The sequence below is a fragment of the Actinia tenebrosa genome, unplaced genomic scaffold (genome assembly GCF_029948245.1).
Source record: "Actinia tenebrosa isolate PJP-AT-01 unplaced genomic scaffold, QUT_ActTen_1.0 PGA_scaffold4__44_contigs__length_22323623, whole genome shotgun sequence".
NCBI classification, from domain to species: Eukaryota; Metazoa; Cnidaria; class Anthozoa; order Actiniaria; family Actiniidae; genus Actinia; species Actinia tenebrosa.
This window is the reverse complement of record NW_028292581.1, coordinates 20495731-20521639: the sequence shown is the minus strand read 5'-3', so window position 1 is coordinate 20521639 and position 25909 is coordinate 20495731. Positions and strand designations below refer to the sequence as shown.

Genomic DNA, 25909 nt, shown 5'->3' with positions numbered 1-25909 from the left:
TAATAAGAGCATTATTTGTTCTCACTAAAACCCGAAAGTCCACTCCACAAAACTATTTATTGCGAGTCATATTCTGTCACGCATGCATCCAATTTCGTCACGCATTTTTAAAGTAGAAGATGTAGGGAAATACTTTTAAAGCAATACTTTTTAAAATTGGTAGACGGTGGGTAACATTATTTTGATGATTACTGGTATTGAAAATTTGAATTGTTTGCATTATAAACACGATTTTCAACCATCGCGATTAGGTCGCCATGTTTTTGCCCCTCGGTGGGACACCAAGATGATGTACCCATACATTTCGTCAGTGTTTGAATCGCTTGCATCTTCGTATCTTAAAATTATTTTAACTAGATCGTCGGCTGAGATATACGATTTTAGTGTCGCTTTCAGCCCATCAAATTTTTGTTTTATGTAAGTAATGGGAAGATTTTAGATGACGTAGGTGTAAGCCAAGAATTAGACAAACTTGTGTTCATAAAGAGTGTAAACTCTAGCTTTGTTTTCATGTCATTTGATTTCTTCGTTCTGTTCAAGTAATGTTGTTTTCGTTATCTATTATCCCGCGCTTCTAACCCCTACTGTGACGATAACACTGCTATCACAAAACGTCATAAAAGTAACAGAGTTCCTTTAACATAACTAATTGAATGTCTGCCTTGTTCTTAAAGTCTAGTCATCTTCGTTTTACACCAGTGAGACAAGTAAGAGACTGAGATGTGTCGTTAAAGGTAAGCTATAAATAGAAAAATTGTGAAAAAAGCTGTAGAAATGGTAAAGGTATTGAATAAGGACAGATACTAACTTGATACAGAAGATATAAAGCTAAATACAGATCTCAAAAGCTATTCACTCTTTCTTTGATTCTTCTTATGATCAAATCTAACTCTACAAAAACTTATTATCTATCATTAGACTAAGAACGATAGAGAAAGTTCAATCTTTCATTCAATCTTAGGCTTCTCGCTGCAACTGTACAAATCTTGAGTTTAGATAAACTTTATGATTAACGAACACCATTGATCATTATTAGGATTATCCTCGTTATTTAGCTAAGAAATTGTTTCGAATTAGATAAGATTGAAAACAAAAAATTGTATCTTTATTACGAGACATTTTCATTTTTTTAACGAAAATTTACGGATATTTTCAGTAGCAGTAAAAAATATATTTTGAAAACTCTTACGACCTCTGATTTAGACCATTTTGTTTTAAATTCTATTTTTGAACTTCGTGGACGCTAAAGCAATAGGCAACAACAAAGCTCTTACATCTTAAAGTGCTTTATAAGCCTTTGCACAATATTTTCAGAATTGATTCTTTAGATAGTGGATAGTTGATTGTGAAAATATTTCGTCATTTGAATGCCGAGTCTTTGAAATACGGTTTATATTCCCAATATGTTAATGACTATGACGTAACATAAGGGATCATTTAATATACAACACTGCACTCGTTCTGGAATACAGTATTTTAAAAGCATCACCCTTTTACTCGTAACTCACGTAAAGGTTCTTACTATTTTGTTTTCAAAAAATGTCCAGCGTTCAATATTAAAAGTTGCCACAAAATAACTCAAATCCCTTATGTTACGTCATAGTCATTAACATATTGGAAATATAAACCTTCGTATCTCAAAGACCCGACATTCAAATGACGAATTATTTTCACAATCAACTATTCACTATTTAAAGAATCAATTCTGAAAATATTGTATAAAGGCTTATAAGCACTTTAAAGCAAAAAGGTTATATTTGATTCAACTTTCTTAGAAGAGTAAAATTATTTGTCTTGTCTTCCAAATTGAAAAGCTTTGACGTCACATGTAAGGGGTCTATTGTGAAGGACACAGCTTAACGCGGCCTAGACATACAAAAAGACGCCACTAGATGCAGTCTTAGAACATTTTTTGACCCCTGATAACAAATTTTGTCGAAATAAGGTAGATTTTTGTAGAGGGAGGAAAGCCGGAGAACCTGGCCGAGAAAAAGACTCGAAGCAATGAAGAGAAAAACCTTATCGTTGTATCTGTACTATATCGAGCGTGAATAGTCCGCAATATGTGTTTAAAGATAGTGTTCTCTTTACTGGATGTTCAGTAATAACCATCTCTTCTTTGAATTGAAATTTTGAAAATATTATTTTCATATCGCCGTATTATTTTTTAGGAAGTCATCCCTCATAATGACCGTACCCATGAAATAATTCATTATTAAGTAAGACTCTTTCTTTACTGTTTTCCTTTTAAAAGAGACTTGTCTACTGATATCGAGCGAAAACGAAAGTTCGCGGCAACAGTGAAAAAATCGATTTTCTTTATTTTTGGTTCAGAAATAGGTATTTGTGAGTAATTAAACATCGTTTGTTAAAGTAACTTCCAGTAGCCATATTACAAGTGCGAATTGACAAATTCCTTTTTTTAATGCTGCCATTCGAGAGTTTATCTTTGATTATGTATGCATCGCAGTACGAGTGCGTCAAGGGGCCAAAATCCTTTGTTACATTTACAATATAGTCTTTAGGCGAAATCAGTTTCAGGATGTTATTCGCAAATCGAAGGTATGTGTATTATTGAAAAGTTACCTAGTTAGTGTAACTATATTCCGCAACTTCTCTTTACCCACCTTCAAAATAATTGGTGTATACGTACCGATTCCAAATTGTACATAACTACCAAGAAAACATGTAAAGCAAGGTAAAACATCATTCTGTTAGGTTTCTTTTGAAAATTAGTCAAACTGTAGGAGTGTTTTCACATTCAAAACTTATTTGGAAATGCGTCAAAATAATTTATGCTAATTAGAAACTGGACAATTCTTACCGAAGTAAACAAAAGAAAACATGGATTCCTAGCTTTATTTTTTTGAAGCTAAAGTTGAAGTTGTATGGAATTAAAATCTGTCAATTGGAACAAAATTATACGCGATTTTTGTCCAAATTCCAAAGCCTCCAAACACACTGTTTACAAGCCCCAGGGAATGTTCACCAAAGACTGGCATTATTCACTCGCTTGTTTGGAGCGCTGTGAAAATTTCCCCAAGCTAATTTTGACAAATCTTTTAAGATTTATATTAACTTGTTTAGAATCTGGAATTTTAAAATATTCAGAGTCATGCCACATATAGTCTTGAATGAGCTGCATATAAGATGTTTTTTCTTTTCATTAAGGTGCTGATAACTGGACATAACGGAGTGTAACATGTGTTCCATAATGAATATCATTTTGGCGATCATGGTAGCCATGCCTGTTCAGTGCTTGGCTTGGAATGACAGTCTGAGCAGCTGCACAGATACAAGTAACAGCCTTGCCGGTAGGTTCTTTTCAATTTTTTGGCGATTTATTAAGATAAAGCAAGCACTTTTCCCAGGTTGGGTACATCTGTGTATGGAATCGTGGGTTGCATCAACATTCATGACGGTCATGAAATATCTGAGTTTAACGTGCTATAAAATATCTGTTGAAATTAATAGACCTTTTCGGCACTTAAAAATCTTGCCATACACAAAAATGTCGAAAAATGAGTCACTACAATTTGTGGGCTATTAATTGAAGAACTATAGAGCATATATAGAGAGAGAATATCCTGGTCCAATATATTGCTTACAAAAATCGCTTAAATAAAGCGAAAGTATAGAAAAAAATTCTTTATAGAACTGAATGCTACTAATCACCTTTATTATTCATTAGGAACTGCTTATGCAACTGCTGTTCATTATTGGCCCCTAAAATCATCATCTTCACTAATAGATGTCATCAAATGCCAAGCTGCATTGGACGTTCATGGGGTTATAAGTACGCTGTCGTCACCAGATGGTCTTTATGGAATATCTACTGGCGGTAGCAGTGGCATCAAGTTGGCTAGTTTGAGCGACCCATGTCTTAAAAATGTATCGCTATGTCAGAATGGTAAGTGATCGTATTAATTAATCAAACTATTATTAGACAACTTTTAGACTGTGCTCCTTTAACCGTCTACAGAGCTCATTTACTCAGGGTTAGCCTCGTTTTAGCTTCAAAATATTCTCATCAACGGTAAAAGGGAAGATGGTATAATTTCAAGAATATACTAAAGATTTTGAAATTCCACAGACCTTCACTAGAACATGTTAATATTCTGCACAAAATCGAGGCTAACTCTGAGCAACGGATCGGATTGCCTTGCCTTGTTTTGTGCTAGAGATATTATATATTTTGTTCAAATATTGTATAATTATAGGGTTGTCGATATCCCTGTGGATTAAGCTTTCTGGACAATACTTCTCACCTTCAAACACTTTCGATGTCATCCTTACAAGTGAGAACACTGCAGGTTACAACATGGGAATACTAATCTACGACCATTATGATAAGGGCTTACAAGTATCTATAAGGACGAAGAACTCAACCTTGACTAAACCGATCACCGTCCAGAGAAATGTCTGGTATCACGCTACTATCATGTGGACACACTATGAAGGCATTGTTCATTACATCAACGGTAACATGGTAAGTTTTTTAGACGTTTACATGATTCGCCAATTTAACAAGCAAAGTTGAATTAAAAGAAACAATTACATAGCACAAGTGCAAGTGATAGGGAAAACCCACAAAGAGTTTGTCAAATAACAGGATCAAGTTAGAATTCTTTACTTTTTTTTTTCTGCGTCCACGAGGAGATTAAAATGGATGGGATCTGAAGAAATTGCCAATGTTAATCTTTGTGTAAATAGACAAAAAAATATTAGGGGGAAAAACAATCCAAGAAAAATTAATACTGTGTAATTTTTTTAATGTTACAGTAAGTTTTTTTTGCTGGCGAGTAGAGGTCGAGGGCTTTCCTTCACTCCTCGCAGTATTAAAGTGTTTTGGTGTTATGAAATCTGGGTTCGATATTCCTCACTGTCATTACTTGCCACCGGTCATTATTTTTACCATTTATGTACTTTTCATAGTATAAAGTGCAAAATAAAAATTATATCGTAAAAATGTAAAATATTGTAGCTGAGCCCCCTGAATCCTCCGACGCAATCCCCCCTCCCCCCTCCCCCTCCCCCCTCCCCCCAGGTGATAAATGTTAACCGACCCCTAAGGGTTGTTACACTTTCTTTACCTTAAATCAAAGTTTCCAAGCAATGGGACCACCGTTCAAGATTCATCGGAGAGCTCTGCAGACCAGACGGCGGATCTATATTTGTCGTACTCCACTAAGGCAGGGAAAGCTGTAGCCAGCTACAGAGACCTTGCCATCTGGAACTACAGACTGTCTGAGGAACAAGTACAAGCTATTTATCAACATACGCCAGGTAAATAGTGGTTTCAACTAGTCATTATTTTTGAATGGATTTTTATCAGAACTCTAGCTAGAGAAAGGAAAGAAAAAGGCTGGGAATTGTAATTTGTTAACTTAGCCAAGAAAATTCAAAATAACATGTCGGTCATGTTGGGTAAGACTGTAAACAAACAATCTTTTATAATAAAGCAACGTACGATTTTAGCAACCAATGCAGCTTTAAGGTCGAACTGAACCTACATTCTTTCTTGTCAGCGTCCCCACGAGGAGTACTGACTTTTGTTATTGCTTACTATCAATCACGTGACTTTTTTGGATTTGACTGGGGGGCAAACAAGCGGTTGACTGGGGGGCAACTAGCGGATGCTAAGTCAAAACATATCAAAATAAGTCCTCAAACTATTGTATTTGACTATTTTCACGACATCAAACCAGAAAACAAGAGATCAAAACAACCTCCAGGATTCTACAAGCCATCAAAAAAGAGCTATTACCGGAAGTGACGTCTATTGATAGCAACCTATTACTGATGTTATCATTGTTATAGGGTGTCAAGAGATTCCTCACAAGGAATGGAAGATGACTGCTTCATCATTCTCAGACCATTACATTCCTGATAATGGCTACTTCTATTCTCATTCTGCATGGTGTGCCGATCCCAAGGTTACCAACGGTTATTTGCAGATCGAACTTCCAGATCTTTACAAAGGTAGATAACTACGCCTGAGGAATGCATCATTGTAAAGTGATGTTAACAATTTGTTGGGGGCGGGGGGCTTGGGTGGAGCATTGCGCGGATGGAGGAGCCCAGCGCCATGAATAGTGATCTGAAATATTAATTATTTATTAGCTTTAAAAAATATTATAGATTAACAATCGATTTGAAACATGGAAAAATTTCATAAAATGGTATTGGGTATGATGAAGTCATATTGACTTTCTTTCTTTCTTTCTTTCTTTCTTTCTTTCTTTCTTTCTTTCTTTCTTTCTTTCTTTCTTTCTTGCTCCTTCAATCCTTTCTTTTCTTAAAGGAACGAGGGGAGACTAAAGGAAAAGGGTGTGAATATACTGTTTAATTTGTTTCGATTGTTTCTGATTTTGTTTTACTAGTCCACTCGCTCGTGTTGCAAGGGAAAGAGAACGGGACAAAGGAACATGTCAAGACCTTTCAAGTCAAGTTTTCCATAAATGCAATCAACTGGGAAACGTCTCAGGTAAATTGATTTAAAAAAAAAAAACGTTTGCACGTCTAGCGCTACACCACCTGACATTCAAATATTAATCTTGGACCAACAAAAATACCATAACTCAAAATTCAAAGAGTATAATATAAAGCCTCCAGTAAAAGTGGAGATCTTGATCAAGTAAAAACAAGCCAAATGTTTTGAAGTCATACTGACTCCATTTTCAAGGCTATGAGATTAAATTATGGTGCTAGATTTACTGAGGCAATTAAGTATACTTGCCTATGCATTTCGAAATCGCTATTGATTAAAAGCGTAGACATCAAAGAAAACATTATTTAAAAAAACACTGATAGCGCGCCATACATTTCAAGCAACACCTCTGAAGGAACAGCGACTGGTCACGTGCTACCGTCATGTTTGCATAGAAAAACAGTGAATATTATGATTTCACATGTTGTGCACGTCTAATCAAGCATAAAGTTATTTTAGGAGTTGTAACAAAAAATATTTTCATTTATCCTATCGTAGACACTCAATGGACCAAGTACCGCTGACCAACAGAAGCTGATTGTCTTTGAAAATCCACCAATATTTGCTCGTTATTTTCGCATATACCCATTGACGTCATCTGGAAGGAGTTGTTTGAGAGCGAGGCTATGTGGGGAAAAACGAGGTATAGAATGTTCACGGGCGAACCACAGGAACCCCAATATATAAAGGTGCTATTGGGATAGGTCGAAAGTGCGCAGAATCATAATAACTATTATTATATAATTATAATACAAATAATAATTATGATAATTTCTATTCTTCTTGTTACCGCTGGTTTAAAAACATACGAGCAATGTACATCCTATAACGTTGGTAATCTAATTTTCTTTTGCGTGTGTGATTTTAGCTTATTTGAACATAACAGCATCAGTTGAACACAGTAAGGTCAATGGTCAGCGATCTTGTAAATGCAGTATCAAGGTTGGGATTACTTGTTTTAATCCAGTTGATTTTTTCAGATTTTGGGCAGTTTTGCTTTTACGTTATTTTGTTGTTGTTGTTGGGTTGTTTGTCTTTGTCACCACTTTTTTTTTTCTTTTCTTTTCGCATTTCTTTTTGTTTGTTTTTTAAGTTATTGTTTTTCTGTTTTTTTGTTTAATTTCCTTTCCTTTGCTTTCCTGTTTATTTCTTCTTTTTGTCTCGTTTTTGTCTCATTGACCTTTTCACCATCTTTCATTTCATCAGGTCAATAATCAAGAGCATTGCCCCGATAAACCAGGTCATAACATCGTGGCTATTAGTCACAAAACTGGTGAGCTAGTGGAAGCAAACAGCTTCGATACTAGCGACAATGCCAACATCAATGCAGGTATCCTATTGACTCAGTTCATCAACAGTCTTCCTGATGGCGCTCTCGTGATAGTAGCCGTAAAAGACTCTGGTCACAGGTAAAATAATTTATCTGCATTAATGAAAAGTATACATTACAAATAGAGGATAGCGTAGCAGTAGGTCAGCAAGCTCTCGCGCCAGGTGCCTCGATTTCGGATCCTGGGGCCTTAGGAAGGGACTACCCGCCGAGCCTAATCTCATTTCTTACTCTTCTCCTGTCTGACGATCTTTGCGGTCTTCGAAAAAACCAGGGTGGATTAAGACAATAGGACGTTTGCATGATGGCGTCATTTGACTCCCACTACCAAGATGCTTTGCGAATTTTCTTTATTATTTAAATTTGCATTCCCTCATGAGAATAGTGAGACAATTGGTGCTGATTAACTGAACAAAAGAAAGTGTGCAAGGGAGTCTGGAAGTAGAAGGAACATTTTGAACCCTGAGTCTTCGTGTTCTCAAAGAATGATGGATTTAAATATACGAATAATGAAACCATTAATGAAATCTAGGGGGGGGGGGGGGGGTTAAGCTTGAGCCGTTTTGACTGTAATACGAGTCTTTGGCTAAATGTAAATCAATAATGATAAAGAGATAAATTATACACCGTGGAAAGATGAAAAAACTTACTGACGTTTCGGACGCTAGTCCTTCGTCGGAGTAAAAGAGTAAAATGTAAATCAGTTGGATTTAAATAAAGAAAGCTATTTACATACAATTGAAATTTCGTAAACGAAAGAACGTGTACTAGAAACATACAGTCCTAATGTTTTCAAACAATTCAGACAATGAAATGTCATCTTTACGAGTACAACATTTCTTTGCTTCAAATTTGCACATAAGAAGTTACACGACTGGATATAAAAAATAATCTTATTATTATCTCATTATATCTAATAGGATATCTAAAAACGATAGCACAGCATTGTACAATATCGGTTCCAAATCAACTAACCCACCCCCTGTCAAAACCGCTTGGATTCTACTTGGCTCTAAAGGAGTTTTACACAAGTTTATTGAAGAAAAAACGGCTTCTAGTGAACACGGCTTACTGGAACTACAGAAGCTAATACCAGTAGAATATGGTAAGACCTATTCTCATGATATTTTTATTTTTATTGACTTAAACAATGGTCACACCAAAAAGATGTAAGATAAAGAACCCATGTCCAGTCCGATACAATAAACTTGAAATCATTACTGTATTCGTGGGTGCATGTTTGGTTGGCTTACTGAATTGGTTCCCTCAAGGGCACTAGGACAGACGAATTGGGTTATATATCAGTGTGTTTGTTTCACTTATTCATTGATACTAAATGGTGTTCACTAATATTTGTTTCTCAAATAGATACTAAATAGGGCTCACTTATCTTAAAAGTAAAAGTCCTTTCCAACCAACGGTCTTTCTGGTTTGAATCAGCTGTACGCTCCGAGTATTAACCGCTGTACTATTGGTGTCAAGCAGTGCCGGCGTCGCTTCGTTAGCGATTTACTTTCTTTAATAAGTTAATCAAATTTACGTTCAGTACAGTAAAATATTCTGTTGAAATTCAGCTGCTATCGATGGAAGCTGACGGTCCCCATTTTATCCCTCTCTCTACGGCTTCAAGGCTTCGTTTGTTTTCTAATCACTATGACCGTTTTGTATTCTATTCAATTCCTTCAATAAGCAACATTTGTGTTTCTATTCTTTTAATAGGGTTAAAAACGAGTCACTTCTGGCCTCTCAGTAAGACTGATTACAGGACCGCCCATGGTAATCCAAAACGACCATGGTATTATAAGTACTTTCGTGATATTGTAGGAGGCCTTGACTTGTACCATAATGCTGGTAATGTATCTCCTATGATGCGTACCGTACGAGTATCAGACGGCAGTTATGTCTATTCGAAAACAATGGACGTTTGCTTGTTTCGGCCAACTAAGTAAGTATTGATAGAATGGAAAATGTTATTCATCGTGTACTGCAAACTGTGTTACTCTTCGCTGTGAGTATCGGGAAATACTTACCTCGCCGCTCGATCGCAGACTCGTGGAATTGGTAAAATCCGCGATATTCGCTAGTGAGGACTAGCAGTTGCAGTCGAAATGCCGCGGTTTTCAACAAATAACCCTCAATTGAGACAAATTAATAAGTATCATTTGATTGAGTATTCATCTATTTAATAATTAGACTACGGGTCTATTTGACTCATAGAGAACGAGAACGAGTAGTCTAATTGTTTTAGCATAAACTTACTAGTATAGTATAGCATAGCATAGCATAGCATAGCATAGCATAGCATAGCATAGCATAGCATAGCATAGCATAGCATAGCATAGCATAGCATAGCATAGCATAGCATAGCATAGCATAGCATAGGCATAGCATAGCATAGCATAGCATAGCATAGCATAGCATAGCATAGCATAGCATAGCATAGCATAGCATAGCATAGCATAGCATAGCATAGCATAGCATAGCATAGCATAGCATAGCATAGCATAGCATAGCATAGCATAGCATAGCATAGCATGGCATGGCATGGCATGGCATGGCATGGCATGGCATAGTATTGAAAAAAAAAAGAATCACACTGAAAACTTTACTGAACAAAACGACGGTCAACCAGCGGCCCTAATTTATTAAATTCAACTTTGCGAACTCGACTGTTTCGTCTGTTCTCACCGTTTAAATTTATTCTTGAATACATATGAATAAGTTGTCTTCTGGACTTTTTTGTTCTTCGAGAAAACATTTTGCAATGCTGTGACTCCAATCACATTAGAGGATAACTGGTACAGCTGATTAAACTCAATCCAAAAGAAATACACTGATTCAAACCATTGATAGCTCTGAATCGATCTAAGCTAAGAATCTTCGAAGATACACAACTGGATAGATAGATAGGTTTTCTACAAATAAAGGAAATAAAATAATCTGATTACAAGAATGAAATATAAAATACGAAAATAAATAAAAAAGGAATAACTTATCCTACCAGACCGTACGTTTATCTTTTAAGAGAGAAATACGATCCACTCGCATATAACAACATAACGAACTAGACTGTTTTTTGTAACGATAATTCCGCACGCACTACTGACGTCACAAGCAGAGATTTCAACGAAACTTGACCATGCACTTGTTTGTTTTTCGTTACTCACTATCTATCACAGGATAGATAAAGTGAACAGTCTATAGCCAGTCAGATTCAGGATTCGTGATATTACGCTACTAGGTTTATGCTAAATGTTTATAGTTATGTTTTATACATTGTTCTTTGAAGGAATATTATCTCTTTTATCTATGTGATTCCATTTGTTGTACTCTGATGTGTGGCGTGCTGTGCTATGGACTCTTCTTAAATTATCTTGGAGAAACAAGGAAATAGAAAAGAAATGCCACAAATTTCATCGAGAAAAGGCGTGATTTCTTTTGTATTTCCATGTTGGCCTCGCTTCAACGATACTTTTGAGAAGGGGTCATTGAATTAGAGCTTTGAGTTTGACTGTAAAAAGCTTAAGACAAGAGCGTGGGCGTGGCCCCTCCGGGCGTACGCTATCCATCCCATTGTTTACTATTAAATGCCCTAAACCCGGCCTTAACACTGCTTGGACAATGAACTGCTAGACCAAGAGTACGAGGAAAAAATAAGCCAATCAACATTTTAGAAAACTTAAAGGTCTTGGCGAGTCACGTAGGAACCGAACTTTTCACAGTCCTACAAACAAGTTCTTCAAGTGGTGTGGTGTGGTGTGGTGTGCGGGGCTTCATATCGCCGTATAACTATATAATTGACCATTATCAATAAACTATACCCAACCAAAATCACAGGTGTCCTGGTGGTATTACCGTATCACTCTGGCTCAAGGCTGAACATACTGAGCTTTTCGAAGGAGAAAAAGACACGCCACGATATCCTTGTTAGTAGATCTTGTTAGTAATTTTTTTACGGATGAACATGAATTTTAAAACGTGCTTCTCTTTCGTAAACACAATCTCGTACCCGGAGCCCACGTTCATCTCTGTCAGCACCAAGAAACGGCTCTGGCTGTAGCCGATTTTGAGTTATCTTCTGGTCCTTCAATCTCGTACTGGAAGTTTCAACTACGCATGCCTAAACCACAAGCTAGCCGTTGTTTGGGCTACCTTTGGTCTTCAGGGATTCATATTGCTTCGACCGTTGAACGGTCATAACGTTTTAAACCTTTTTAGCATTGAATATTCTAGTTAAATTATTTGTCCTTTGCCTACTTAAGTTTAATGAAATTACGATCGGCTACCAACTTGCCTCACATTAATTATTGCGAAAATTTTTATAATTTCAATACAAAGATACAATGATCCATTATCGTACCATATTCTAGCAAATATATACTGACCATCCATCCATCAATTTCTTCATTTATCATACGACTACTCATTCTTGTATTTTTTTTTCTTCTTTTAGTACACAAAGCATATTTCGTCCTTTACTCTCATCCAAGTAATGGACATATTACAGTAAATAGTAAAACGTATACTTCAAGCAACACTGGCCATTTCGTAGTTTTAGTCGACTACGCGACAGGTTAGTGAAGAAACTTTTGTTTATTTTTGACAATAAACTTGGACTGGTTCTCCAATGAATGAATAAAGGAAGGAAGGAATGATGGATGGATGTATGTATGGATATATGAATTGGAATTGGAATTGGAATTCATTGCAAACTTAATTTATCCACGGAAGTTATATCAAATAGTTACATAAATTTGCATATATAAAAATCTGGTCTACCTATAAGCCGTGCATTACGTTACGTGGATGGATAGATGGATGGATAAAAACTTAACTGTAAATAATTGTTTCTAGGCCAAGTAAAGGAAAAAGAGACATTCGATGTTCTTAATGATGTAACTGCTGAAGATCGTTTTACCAGTTTTCTAAATAATACACCAAATGGCACAATCGTCTTGGTAGCTGTTAAAACAAGTAGTAAAGTGACATCCCCGGCACTGGTTGAAGCCTTGAAAAATATCGGAGCACAAGACCCAGCAATATCTTCCAATAATCGTTACATACTTTATGGATATAAAGGCCTCGATAGACGGGACTGGATTGAAGAAATTAAATGGCAGCATAACTCGATCAGCTTGTCAAAAAAGATACCAATATTTGGAGGTGAGCTCGAGTGCATTATACTGCTAAAACCATGCTGAACGATTAACTATACCATGCCGCTGTAATAAATGTTAATCTAAGATCAAACGACAACTCACAGCTTAAAATTAAGATTACTGAAACTTTCTCTTAACCAACAATTCACCATGACAATCTGAAATGCTCATTATAATTCCCAAGTACATGTTATTGCCTTCTTTCTTATTCGTTATTCACATTTAGCTAAAGTTTAATAGTAGCCGGTAAATTGCAATAAACATTCTGGTTTACACTGACAAAGGCACATGATCTGAGTTGCTAAGTGAAACTTGTCTGCAAAACTCTAATGTGTTGTGTCTATTTTTTAAAGTAGCGCTTAATTCTTCTTTCAAAATCTTTTGGAAGCGAAAAACTGCTTTTCAAAAATTAGATGAGCGAAGTAATCTAGGGGAGTGCCATTAAATTTCAGTCTACTCAATCAAAAAAGAGGGCCATCGAATATTTCAAATTACATATAGGGAAGGAACAAGATGTCATCCAACGAATTTCAAGAGGAGGGTCACTCTCTTATGCAGACGGAAGAAAGGGGGGCTAAACATTCCCCTTCCTGAAAAAGAAGAAGAATCAGAGAGGGGAATGGATACGTACAACTTACGTATTGATGCAAGTCAATAAGCCATATAATTTTAGAAGAGAAAACTACTAAACTATGTGGAATTGTATTTTTTCACTTCAGCATGGACATCAGAAACTGAAACAGACAATATCGCAATCAACGTAACTTCAGTCAGTGATTTTCTACAAATACAGCTTCCACAAGCAGTATTAATATCTGGGATCATAACCCAAGGAGCTAGCTCTGAACCTGCTTGGGTCACGTCTTATAGAATAGATTACTCGATTGATGGGCAGTTGTGGATGTCAGTGAAAGATGGCTCTGTCGTTACGGTATGATTACTTTTGCTGTAATTTCTAGTAATCTAGCTTTATCAGGCATCATAATAACGAACCAAGTCACATTTGCTTCTTAAAACCAAAGTGTGTGAGGTCACTGAGGATCAAGCTATGCACATTTTCCTTATTAGAAGACAGTACACTATCCAACCACTTCATACTTGCTCCTTAAAACAAGTGTGTGAGGCCACTGGGGATCAAACTATGGACCTCTTGCTTAGCAGGCAACACACTTACCAAACAAGCCACACTTGCTCCTTAAAACAAGTGTGTGAGGTCACTGAGGATCAATTTCTTGTTCAGCAGGCAGAACACTCATGGCCAGAAATTCTGAATGGTCCTGCGCAGTTGGCATGGGTCACTAGACCTTTTAAAACAAGGTTATGAATAAATACAAAAAATATTTAGGTACTCACAAGTTTTGTAGTTTCTTCTCGATGCTCAAGACGTTAAACGTCTCATGTGCATGTCATTTTGAAAGACACGATATAGAATTATCATATAACTGAAGTTCCGTAAAAATAAATACAATTCTTGATTCAGTTTAAGAACACTTGTCATTTTTAAGACAACACATGACCGCCATTTTGGAAAGTTCACGCAAAAACCTGTGTCCATCGAAGAGTATCTATTGGTTTTGTTTAAAGTAAATTCCTTCGTATATGCATATAATGGAAGAGTTTCCAGTAATTTGATCCTGCGTTTCGCGCAATGCATCTATGGATTGCCAGGAGGCAAACAAAGCAAGTTGTCACAAGAGATGTATGGGGACGATTAATATTTTCCACTAAAATCCGTGATTCGGTGGTAAATATTGCACTTTATCTCTCTAATTTTATCGGATATGAAGTCGAGGAATGTGTATTCATCGAATACGTAATTTGTTTTGTTTGAATAGTGTGATATTACAGTAGGAAAACTCGATTTTCTTGCGTAAGCTAGATCGTGAAAGTACATAGCGACACTTCGACTAATTGTCTCTAGATTTTTGTGCAGATGTTAACAACTTGTGACAACTTGCTTTGTTTGCCCCCTGGCAATACATAGATGCATTGCGCGAAACGCAGGATCAAATTACTGGAAACTTTTCCATTCCGACAGTTCAGTGTCTTGTCCACATTTTCTCCAAATACAACTCCAAAAATCAAAAGATTTCCTTCGGTTCTTCAATCCTCAACTTAACCTATCTTTTCAAAGCCTTTTCAGCTTTCTAACGTAAAATCGGAGGTTCAATTTTTTGGTAAGAAAGGGTCTGGATACGAGAATGGCTATCCATCGTAAAGCACGTTTCAGCCTAATCCTTCTGACAACGCAATTTTTTCACGCCATTTTTTTTGGATATCAATACTTAACTGTTCAAGCCGTTCTTATGGGAGATACCAGCCTGGTTACTAAAAAGAAAAAATCGGGCAAAATTCGCTTTCCAAAAACCTAATGTCCTATTGATCTAAAATCTCAAAGCTCTTGGCTATCCTTCGTATATCAAACAAATATTAATCCTAAGTGACAATGGACACTGGACGCATTAAAGCTGCTGAAAAAAAACCCCATCATATGAGCATTATATAAGCTATGGAGTAACTCATTTATGAGCTAGCATATCCACCACGGCAAGTCATTAGTCTCTCTACCTCATAATGTTTTCCCTCCGTCCCTATTTCGATAACTGTTTAGCACGCTATACGCTCTCTTATATTTTTTTCAAATCGAGCTAAGTGATTGAGCCAATAAGAATACAGGGATTAAAATATAGTGATTAGCGTTAGTAGCTTTATGGCGTATAAGCTCCTCCCATAGTCATTCGGAATTTCTGACCGTGAACCAACCAAGACACACTGCAATGTTGTTTTATTTTTGTTATCCATACTACCTGAACTTTCACTGGAACTTCCAACTCAAAAGATTTTGATTTTGAATTTCCATACCATAATCACTATGTAAAAATGACGATAAGTTCATTTTCTCATTTGACAGGAATTTACCGGCAATACTGACCAACACACCAAAGTAACGCACACATTTCGACGACCATTTAACGCAAGACTCCTGAAAATCATCCCCTTAAAATTTATAAGCAAAATTATCATGAGGATATCAGTGTTGCAGATTAATAACGGTAAGAGATCTAGACTTTGTTCGTAATATTTTCCAATTTAAAGCAACATGTCTTTACCTTGTGAAAGACAATCTTTATTGAGCTTCGACGTTGATAAACAGTGGAATATAACTGATATTGGAAAACAATGTCGAAGAAATCAAATCTTGTTCTGCTCATGTCTATGCAATTTCCTTTGCGCGTCCAAAGCTTGATAAAAAGGTGTATTTTGCTTGTCTTTGTGTTGAACCTTTTTCTGATGTTTTCCACAGCACATCCATGGTTAAATCATCAGCCTTGGCCAAACAAGCTTGTAATCCCAGGTAGGTTTTTTAGCTAAACACCAAAACCAAAAATGTGATAATGATGTCCTAAGTAAACTATACACAACAGCAAAAACCGCAGCGGGAGAAAAGTAGCAGAAATTCCTCAGCATATCGGTCATTGAATTAAAGTTAGAAGTGAGAAGTTTAAAACTAGACTGTTAAAGTATTTTAAATTTTAAATTTTGCATGATAAAAGTACATCTTACTAGAAATAAAATAAGCACATTAAAAAATGGGGGTCCCCGACTTCCTTTAGCCGTCGGAATGCGTGGAATTGCGCGAACAACGTACATTGAAAACTGTCAAAAATAAGCCATATTTTACTAAAAAAAGTAAATTTACCATCCCCATTTTTCAAAGAACTCTCCCACCTTTCCTTGTCGGCTGCCACAGTCCGCACGGTAGACTAGACATGGTTATTTATTTTTTTGCATCATTTTTGTTTGCCACTTTTGGTTCGCTTATTTGTTCTTTCTTTTTGTTGGTTGTTTTACTGCGACTCAAGCTGGTCCAAAAGCAATGGCCTTTGGCAAAGAAAACTTTAGTTCTTCGATAAAATCATCAGGTAATGACCGTGGGGCAAAGTACAGACCATTATTTGCCGCTCTTCACAGCACCGAGACATCAGTATCAAAAGGGTGTTGGTGTCCTGGTGATCTTAATAATGACTTTCGCGTGAGGATAGAGTTTAAGGAGAAGGTTTTGGTGACCGGTATAGCTATACAAGGTAGCCCTTCAAGTGATGAGTGGACCACAAAGTTTGAATTGAATTACAAAGATGGAGGATTTGTCTGGTATAAAGAAAAAGGTTCTAAAAAGGTATAGATGTCAATTGCCCTATTTCACTATGACGTCACTGCTTGTTTATGTGAGGGATATAATCGCCAAATCTAATAGAAAATTCAACAAAATTTGCTCCTAGCAAAACAGCTTAATCTAAAATAGCCTGGTTTTCAGATATAATATGTGTTAATATGTACTAAAAACTATTCTGAGCGTTTGCTGGCTATTCTACTTCTCTTCGTTGATTGATACGGGTTTTATTCAATTTTCAGTGAATTTGCATTGACCCCCTCCGACGACCATGATCCTTTGCGTTTAAACAATAGATTGTTTTGATGTGACGTCATGGTGAAATAGGTTAATTCCATGTCTAAATTTCCTTGTGATTTTTTTGTTTTATTTTAACTTAGGTTAAAAAAAATCATTTAGAAAATTAATTTAGAACTTTGGTAAGCTTTACTTTGCTTTTTTACTTTTTATCCTGTATATATCTTTATTATTTTTTCTGAAGAAGGCCGAATGGCCGAATGGCCGAAACGTTAAGTACAATTTTTTGGAACAGTTGGAAGTTGCCTGTTTTCTCTTTTTACTTTTATATACAAGCATATAAAATAAATATGTCTTGATTTGGTTTTCTATATTTTTTCAGACTTTCATTGGCAGTCATGATCGACACACTGTAGTCTTTCACTCTCTAAAAGAATTGTTATACACGAAAATCTTAAAGATATATTCCAAGTCATGGCACCAATATCCCTGTTTTAGGTTCGAAGTATATGGATATCCCATGGACACAAGTACGTATTTGTTGTTTTTTTAAGCTAACACTATAGAACCTGAATCCAATCTAAATATAACTGACTAGCTAAACAAAATATAATAATTTTATTGGATGCTAAAATATCCTCTTAGCTGATCTAAGGCACTACCACATGCATGTCTTCAAAGCATCCAACACGGCATCCACTGGTCAACCAAGACCTAAAGATTGATTTGCTTATTATATCATACTGTAAACATTTTTTTTTTCTCTTCGTTTATGTTAATTACTGTACAATACGTCTTTATCTCTTCTCGACCTCAATATTTAAAAATTGCTAATCAAAAATATATTAGCTATCTATCTTGGTCAACTTTTTTATAGTAATTATAGATAGCTTGTATCTGGTTTAAGATAGTATACTGCTTTTTGTAATTTGTAATTCTGATTTATACTACTTAAATCATGTATGTATGTATGCATGTATGTATGTATGTATGAGCAATTTTGAAACTGTGAGTTAGCCGTGCCCCGACTAATTGGATCGGTCCAGAGGTTGTTTCAGGGTTCAATCTGTGATTACGTTAGCCGTGCCCTGACTTAGATCAGCCCAGACGTTGTTTCAGGGTTCAGTCTGTGAGTTAGTAGTGCCCTGACTTAGATCAGCCCAGAGGTTGTTTCAGGGTTCAGTCTGTGAGTTAGTAGTGCCCTGACTTAGATCAGCCCAGACGTTGTTTCAGGGTTCAGTCTGTGAGTTAGTAGTGCCCTGACTTAGATCAGCCAAGAGGTTGTTTCAGGGTTCAGTCTGTGAGTTAGAAGTGCCCTGACTTAGATCAGCCAAGAGGTTGTTTCAGGGTTCAGTCTGTGAGTTAGTAGTGCCCTGACTTAGATCAGCCAAGAGGTTGTTTCAGGGTTCAGTCTGTGAGTTAGTAGTGCCCTGACTTAGATCAGCCAAGAGGTTGTTTCAGGGTTCAGTCTGTGAGTTAGTAGTGCTCTGACTTAGATCAGCCCAGAGGTTGTTTCAGGGTTCAGTCTGTGAGTTAGCCGTGCCCTGACTTAGATCGACCAAACTTTTTTACTTTCCTTAAACATATTAATTAACATTGAACTTGATGATTTCAGCCTGCTTTGGTCCACTCGGAGTCGATGAGCGGCTTCCAGACAATCGTTTTTCTGCTTCATCATCTCATAGTGCCCCCTATTCGGCAGAGAAAGCCAGGATTGGGCCTAACCATAATGCTGCTTGGTGCGTAGCACTGTATACACAGCCAGAATACTTACAGGTTGACTTAGGAGAACCTACCATATTCACTGGCATTGCTACTCAGGGATTGGTTGGGTTTTTCTGGACTAAACGATTCTACCTTGCGTACAGTCAAGAAGGGTTGAGATGGATGAATCACACATGGGATGACGATCTGAGGGTAAATGATTATATGACGCCAGAAGATGTAAACTAACCTAATGCTTATAAAGAACTAGTGGCGCACGCGTTTTGTCGTCAAGGCTCCCGCCAAATACAATGATATACTCTACTCTGATTATATTAGTAAAAGAAATGAAGTTGACAATTCAGTCGCAGCCATTTGGCACATAAAAACGTAAGCAAACAAAAGAAAACAACAACAAAACAAAACAAAATACAAACAAACAAACAAAAAACATAGCAACACACAAAACAAAAACAAGTTGGTCATATTAGATGGCTGGTGCAGATCCAGGCATCAAAACCAATGCTATACATCCAGATACTCAATATGGGTCCAGAACAGACAATAGCCGTCAAAGAGCCATTAAAACTAGCTTTCCATTTCTATCAATCAGATAATAACTTACGATACAAAAACTATAGTCGGGAATGTAACGACGTTTCATTGTAGTCATATAGACGCCATTACCAAGATCATCATTATCGGAACTTCGGCTTCGAAGCGTTGGTCACTGGTTATAATTTTTGCTGGTTTTGTAAGAGTTTAATTGTCTTTTTTTTTTTTAGATAATGGATGGCAATACAGACGGTACATCTGTAGTTGTTAGCCCTATCAATCCATCTATTGAGTCAAGATTCATTCGAGTCTATCCGTTAGAAGCCAGTTCTTCAAATGGAATATGCTTAAAAATAGAGCTTTTTGGATGCTTTAAAGGTAACTGTCCTACAACATTTCACGTCTTTTTGGCGCAATGACGTGCGCAGTTTTCGTATGATTGTAAAAACGTCGGTGCCGTAAGCTTGTCGTGACCGTGATGTTTTAATTTCTAGAATTTTGAATGACGTATATTTTTGTCACGCGATTGATCTGGTAGTACTTTGACATTGACGTGACCGCGCGTCCGCCGGTTTCATGACGTATTTCGGGCTTTGGATTGGATGGATATAGTAAATTATCTTGCCACCACCTTGCAGTGTCACGACCGTGTTCGTGCCGCGAGCGTTTCACAGTATACGAGAACTGTTCTAGTCTTCAATGCTGCATGGTTCTAGATCTTCTATCAAATTTACTACCCAACCGAGACTTTAAATAACTAATATCTTCCTCTAATAACCAGCAGATAACCCGTCATTTGCACTTGTGGGACCTTTAGAAATCAACGCACCGATTTCTTCAGTCGTTAACATAACAGGTACGTGTTGAGCGATTCTTTCACTTTAACTTCAACTTTAGTTTCGAACCTTACACTTCCAATTTTAAAAATCGGCATTTATAGTAAAAATTGGTTACTGATTTGCGCTTGAAAAAATGGCCATTTTTATCTCAGACTGACAAAAATACAGCCTTTTCTTCCCATCAGGCCTATTGACCCTTGCATGTGACGTCAAAACAACTCAAACTGGGGGTCAAAACAATAGAATTCTCTACATGTTCAATGATGTCCCGCAGTCGTCCCGTAGGTAGGGATTTAATGCAAGGGGTCTATAATGGAGTAAAAACTTGTAACACTATAACCATGAGCCGGAATATTCAAATATTCAAATTAGCAGTTTTGAAACCATATTTGGAATTATGACTTTGGTTTGAAGATGGCCGGTTTCATATCAAACTTCTCGCTGAATTTCCTGAAGAGGAGATTTACTTCATTTTTCGATCAAACCTTTGAAAAATATTGTCTTTAATTTAGGTATGGGAATTTTTATGGCAAGAGGACGTGATTAACTGGGAAACAAATTTGTTAAAAAAATGTTAAAATATTCGGATTATCGTACAAAAGAAATGTAGTTTCTGTAATTAAGGTCTATGTGCATATAGTTTGAAATATGATTTATGATTTATATAGCTCCCTTCCTATATGGATATAATCAAAGGTGCTTTACATTGAGTTGTGAATGACAGATTGCTTTTATGTAATTTACATGAGAGATGGTTAGTATGAAATGTAGTCACAGAGGGTGGTCACTGACAGGGTTTCTTTACGTCCTCAGTGGTTCTTTTAAGTCCCTTCGATGTTGGTTGATTAGAAATGATGAGTGTGGGGAGATAAATATCACCATAATAACTGAGCCTGAGGGGAATATTCTTTTAGTATAATCTTAGATTTGGATATCAGTAAAAAGACGAAATGCAGGATAAAAAAAACGTTTTAGGATTGCATCCCATCTGGAAAACTTTGAAAAACCTCATAATCACCGCTCTAGCAGTGATTATCGTCTTCGAATCATCGGTCGCTCGACCGATCACAGCTCAAGAAACTCTATATATTCAAGTCTAAAATTATACTAAGATATGTTAATATGTTAAATACACTAAACTAAACTGAACAGAAAGGTTGAGAGGGAAACAGAACTGGTCAAAAAAAAAATCATAACTTTTTCGTTCATTCCAAAAGGTTCTTATCGATATTGCGAACACGCCATCTCATGTCCCGGATGTACAAGACAAATCTACGTCGAAGTGTTTGACGAGGTCAAGTGTGTTGTTCCAGCGGTACTTTACGACTGCCAGTACCATCAGTTTGATGTAACGTACAGTGTTCCTCTTACACCTCAAGTTTATAATATACGGGTAAGAAACTTCCAAACTGATTCTTTTAGCCATTCCGAGGTTGAAGAAAAAATTGCGTCTAATTGAATCTAATTGGATCGAAATAGCACTGAATGCATTATGATATTTTTTGGGGGACACATTTCCATGATGGCGTCTATTTCGTCCCTAAAAAACAGTCCCGCAAATGCTTTGCATTACCAACTCCAACCAGTTTTTTCCTCCTTCTTGGCTAATAAGCTTAAGGGGCAATTTAAAACAATGCACCAAAACATGGACTTGTTTTTATTAATTTTGTGGTGGGTACCTGTAAATATACCCCCTCCTCCCCTCTCAAAGATATGTCGATATGCTTCAGTACTGGGTGTTCATAGTTACTCTTCCTAAACACGAAAATTTTTTTAAAGCCTTACCCACTTCTCTATATTAAGTAGTGCACTCGCTTCTCATCTCTCCCCTCTCCGTTAGTACCGGGTTCGTTTCTGGACTCAGAAAAATCACATGTTAGTACAAATTGATTCCATTGTTTCAGCTGTCGACAAAAAACTTTTTTCGTTATATTTTGGTTTTATGTTCAAGCAATAAAATATCTTTTTTAATATTATGAATTATACATAGTAAAGTATACCCGCGTTCTTTGGTACATGTACATTGTTTAACTCAGGTCTGAGATAAACAACAGGGTACCCACCGAGTATCCACCCTATTATTATAACATATTAAACGTGATTCGCGCCCAGATTACCCCCTGGAAGCCGTCGGTTGCTTTGCTTGACTACGGACAAAATGACCACTAGCTTAACGTAAACAAACTATTTCAGATGTTTGATGTCATTGGAGAAGCATGTATCAGTAGCATGACAAGGAATGTTTCTGGTAAAATCGTTGGGAGAGTTTTGGCTAAACGTAAGTTATAGTTATTGTTTAGATGCAATACGTGACAAATTTATGACTTCGCTTTAATAGTCCATTTAAGCGTAAAAACATTCACATAACGACTTAGTGTAGACCCGCAGACTTGAGGTTATCTTAAAAGCGGTGAAACTATCAACAATAAAATAACTATGCGTAAATTAAATCTACTATGTCAAAACACGTACATCAGTACTTACAATTTGTGCCGGTATGAACGGGCACGTACATTTTAAGCTATGTTTGCGAAAAATGGCTTAACATACTCAGGAGATAAAAAGCTCAAACAGGGTGTCTGTATTTTCGATACCTTTTTTATATCTCTCGCTAATTTTTGATCAACGTTCGGCGATTGCTTTAGGAGAGTTGTTTAGAGTAAAAAGCGTCATAACTTTGGAAAGAAATTAAATTTTGAAAATCGGAGATACCTTTTTTTTGGATCATGAGTTACTTTATAAACTCTTCAAAGTTTAGACGAATCAAATGAAATCCAAGTGACCTGTAGCTTTTTAAAATTTGAGGTTTTAGCAAAAAACATTCAAGAAAAATGCATTAAGCATTTGTTTGGAGACGGAAGCTGCAGGGAGCCACGATGGTGTGGCCAAAACACCTTGAGCCTTCCATTTTTGTCGTCACTTGTCAAATTTTCTGGTGTTCTGGACGATAGGATCTTTTTACGAGAACAAAGATTTAGATTCCTCGTTATTGCAAGCATCCCGCGAGTTGTTATTCCAGGCCTTCGAATTCGGCCACTGCGTTGTAAAAAAAATATTCGCAAATCGTTGTCTCTTGTCTCTTGTCTCAAACAAACACTACATCAGTTTGTGACAGTGGATTTGTCTCGCGCCATCGGATCAAAATAACCACTTGTTACGTAGGAGATGGCAGATGTGCATATCTTAAAGTGCTACTACGACGAAAATCGCTCAAACTTGGATTCAGCTGAAACTTCCTAAAAATACTCGTTAAAGGTCCAATAATCACTGTATGAAGTTTTTTCTCGATATTCAGTACGAAAGTATGATATTTTTACGATTATTTTTTGGAGTCTGTGACGTCATACACTCAACATCAAACATTGCTACATATATTTCTTTGTATATAAATCCTTAATTTATTTTATTCCTATGAAGCCCAAAGGGTGGCTAATGTGCTCATTTCACATTACTTGTGACTATAATTTATATTTTGGGGTGTTTGGGTATTTCTTTCTCCCTTTACTACTGATATTTTGATCATAAACTACAAAGAAATGTATGGAGCGATGTTCGATGTTGAGTGTATGGCGTCACAGACTCCAAAAAATAATCGGAAAAATATCATACTTTCGTCCTGAATATCGAGAAAACACTTCATACATTGATTATTGGATCTTTAAAGAGTATTCTTAGGAAGTTTCAGCTGAATCCAAGTTTGAGCGATTTTCGTCGTAGTAGCACTTTAAGTGATGGGATATGCTTGATAAAGTCACCATTTTGATTTTCTAAAAATGTTGGCTTTTCCAATCAAATATCGCAAAAAGCTTCACAAACATATGAAAGATAAAATCTAAAGTTACAAAATTTCAAAAAAATATAAAAAAATAAAAATATATATAAAAAAATAAAATAAATAAATAAATAAATAAAACTTCGAGCAAATCGTCATTTTTCGTATCCTGGCCTAATACATTTTAAACACAAATATCGTCCAATCAAACATTTGATAGCTAACCTTATTGTGCTTTTAGTGTTTAGTTCCACAACATGCTTAGACGTTCTTCTGAAAGGTAACAAAAAGAATGGAATATACAACATTCAAGCTTTGCCAAACGCCCCGGCCATGCCCCTATACTGTGATCAAATGAGCCATGGTGGTGGATGGACTGTTATACAACGGCGAATCAATGGCACAGTCGATTTCTATCGAACCTGGGATGAGTACAAACATGGTTTTGGAGACCTTGAAGGTGAATTTTGGATCGGGAACGACAACCTTCACCTTATGACTTCCTCCCCAGTAGAACTACTGATCGAAATGGAAAAATTCTCTGGACATTATTATTTCGCTAAATACGATACGTTTGCAATCGCTAGCGAACAAGCGAACTATAAGCTCAGTGTAGGTGGATATTCTGGTACGGCGGGGGATTCGTTTTTGTTCCACAACGGAGCTGTGTTTTCAACGAAAGACAAAAACAATGATCCCGGTAACATTAATTGCACAACTAAGTTCCAGGGTGGTTGGTGGTACAAGCAATGCAAAGATGCTGATTTGAATAATATATATGATGCACAGTCAAGTGGAACCAACTGGAAGGGTATCAAATGGGAAAAACTGCTTGGTACATCGGGTAATCTAAAGGCTGTCGAGATAAAGATCAGGTTAAAAGAAGGTAATGCGTACTATTATCGATAACAAAAGTAATGATACAAAATATGTTTGGCATATAAGAAGGTAATGCGTACTATTATCGATAACCAAAGTAATGATACAAAATATGTTTGGAATATAATTGAGTTTTTCTATTTTTGTTTGATGTGTTGTTTGCTCCCTGTGTAAATATAGGATGTAGTGGAGGGAACCTTACGGATGAGCCCCGTATGGAGAGTGGTGGTTGTAAAACATATTTGTAGATGATGCTTTAAGATGTTTGTACGGACTTTGACCACAATCTCACAACTGGTCTATGATATAATGTTATACTTTTGCTCGATATATATTTTTTATACCACACTTTTGAAAATGTGAGAAAGGGTTATAAAGATAACCGCGTACTATAAGCGCGTATTAAGCACTAGAATGTGTAAACTCATGTGTATTCTACGAATATCATACAAATCCCTTGCTCGACATTTTACGCCACTCAAAACTATTGTATAACTAGAATATATATTATATTTTTCAACAGAATCTTTGATAAGATGCTCAGAAACCGAATGCTTCTATTTGCTGAAAAATCAAAAACAAAACTTTTTAAATTCACATAAAGCATGTATGAAAATAGGAGCTGAATTAGCGTCAATCACAAGCTCCGACCAAACAACAAAAATTGCCGATATGTTGTCAAAAGCTAGTGTTCAAAATGCATATATCGGTGAGTAGATATAGCAATACATTACGAATGAATATTAATGTAAGATATCAGTGAACACAGTATA

General features: G+C 36.4%; 1 protein-coding gene across 2 annotated transcripts in view; it reads left to right on the top strand.

Annotated features, from left to right (window-relative positions):
* The first annotated feature begins 685 nt into the window (after positions 1-685).
* LOC116287524 (uncharacterized) overlaps positions 686-25909 on the top strand; it is a 39609-nt gene continuing 14385 nt past the window's right edge. For both annotated transcript variants that reach the window (XR_016121141.1, XM_089036911.1), the window contains exons 1-27: positions 686-734; positions 3172-3314; positions 3692-3910; positions 4221-4489; positions 5106-5286; positions 5821-5982; positions 6384-6487; positions 6989-7133; positions 7359-7432; positions 7697-7899; positions 8741-8925; positions 9540-9765; positions 11658-11746; positions 12274-12393; positions 12675-12983; positions 13699-13910; positions 15891-16032; positions 16284-16334; positions 16843-17156; positions 17770-17917; positions 19003-19304; positions 19877-20024; positions 20428-20502; positions 21703-21878; positions 22679-22763; positions 24499-25143; positions 25660-25845. Coding sequence is in view for 1 of the 2 variants with exons in the window: in XM_089036911.1 (XP_088893037.1) it covers positions 3203-3314; positions 3692-3910; positions 4221-4489; positions 5106-5286; positions 5821-5982; positions 6384-6487; positions 6989-7133; positions 7359-7432; positions 7697-7899; positions 8741-8925; positions 9540-9765; positions 11658-11746; positions 12274-12393; positions 12675-12983; positions 13699-13910; positions 15891-16032; positions 16284-16334; positions 16843-17156; positions 17770-17917; positions 19003-19304; positions 19877-20024; positions 20428-20502; positions 21703-21878; positions 22679-22763; positions 24499-25143; positions 25660-25845 (4882 nt within the window). In the remaining variant the exon portion in view is untranslated. The remainder of the gene's footprint in view (positions 735-3171; positions 3315-3691; positions 3911-4220; positions 4490-5105; positions 5287-5820; positions 5983-6383; positions 6488-6988; positions 7134-7358; positions 7433-7696; positions 7900-8740; positions 8926-9539; positions 9766-11657; positions 11747-12273; positions 12394-12674; positions 12984-13698; positions 13911-15890; positions 16033-16283; positions 16335-16842; positions 17157-17769; positions 17918-19002; positions 19305-19876; positions 20025-20427; positions 20503-21702; positions 21879-22678; positions 22764-24498; positions 25144-25659; positions 25846-25909) is intronic.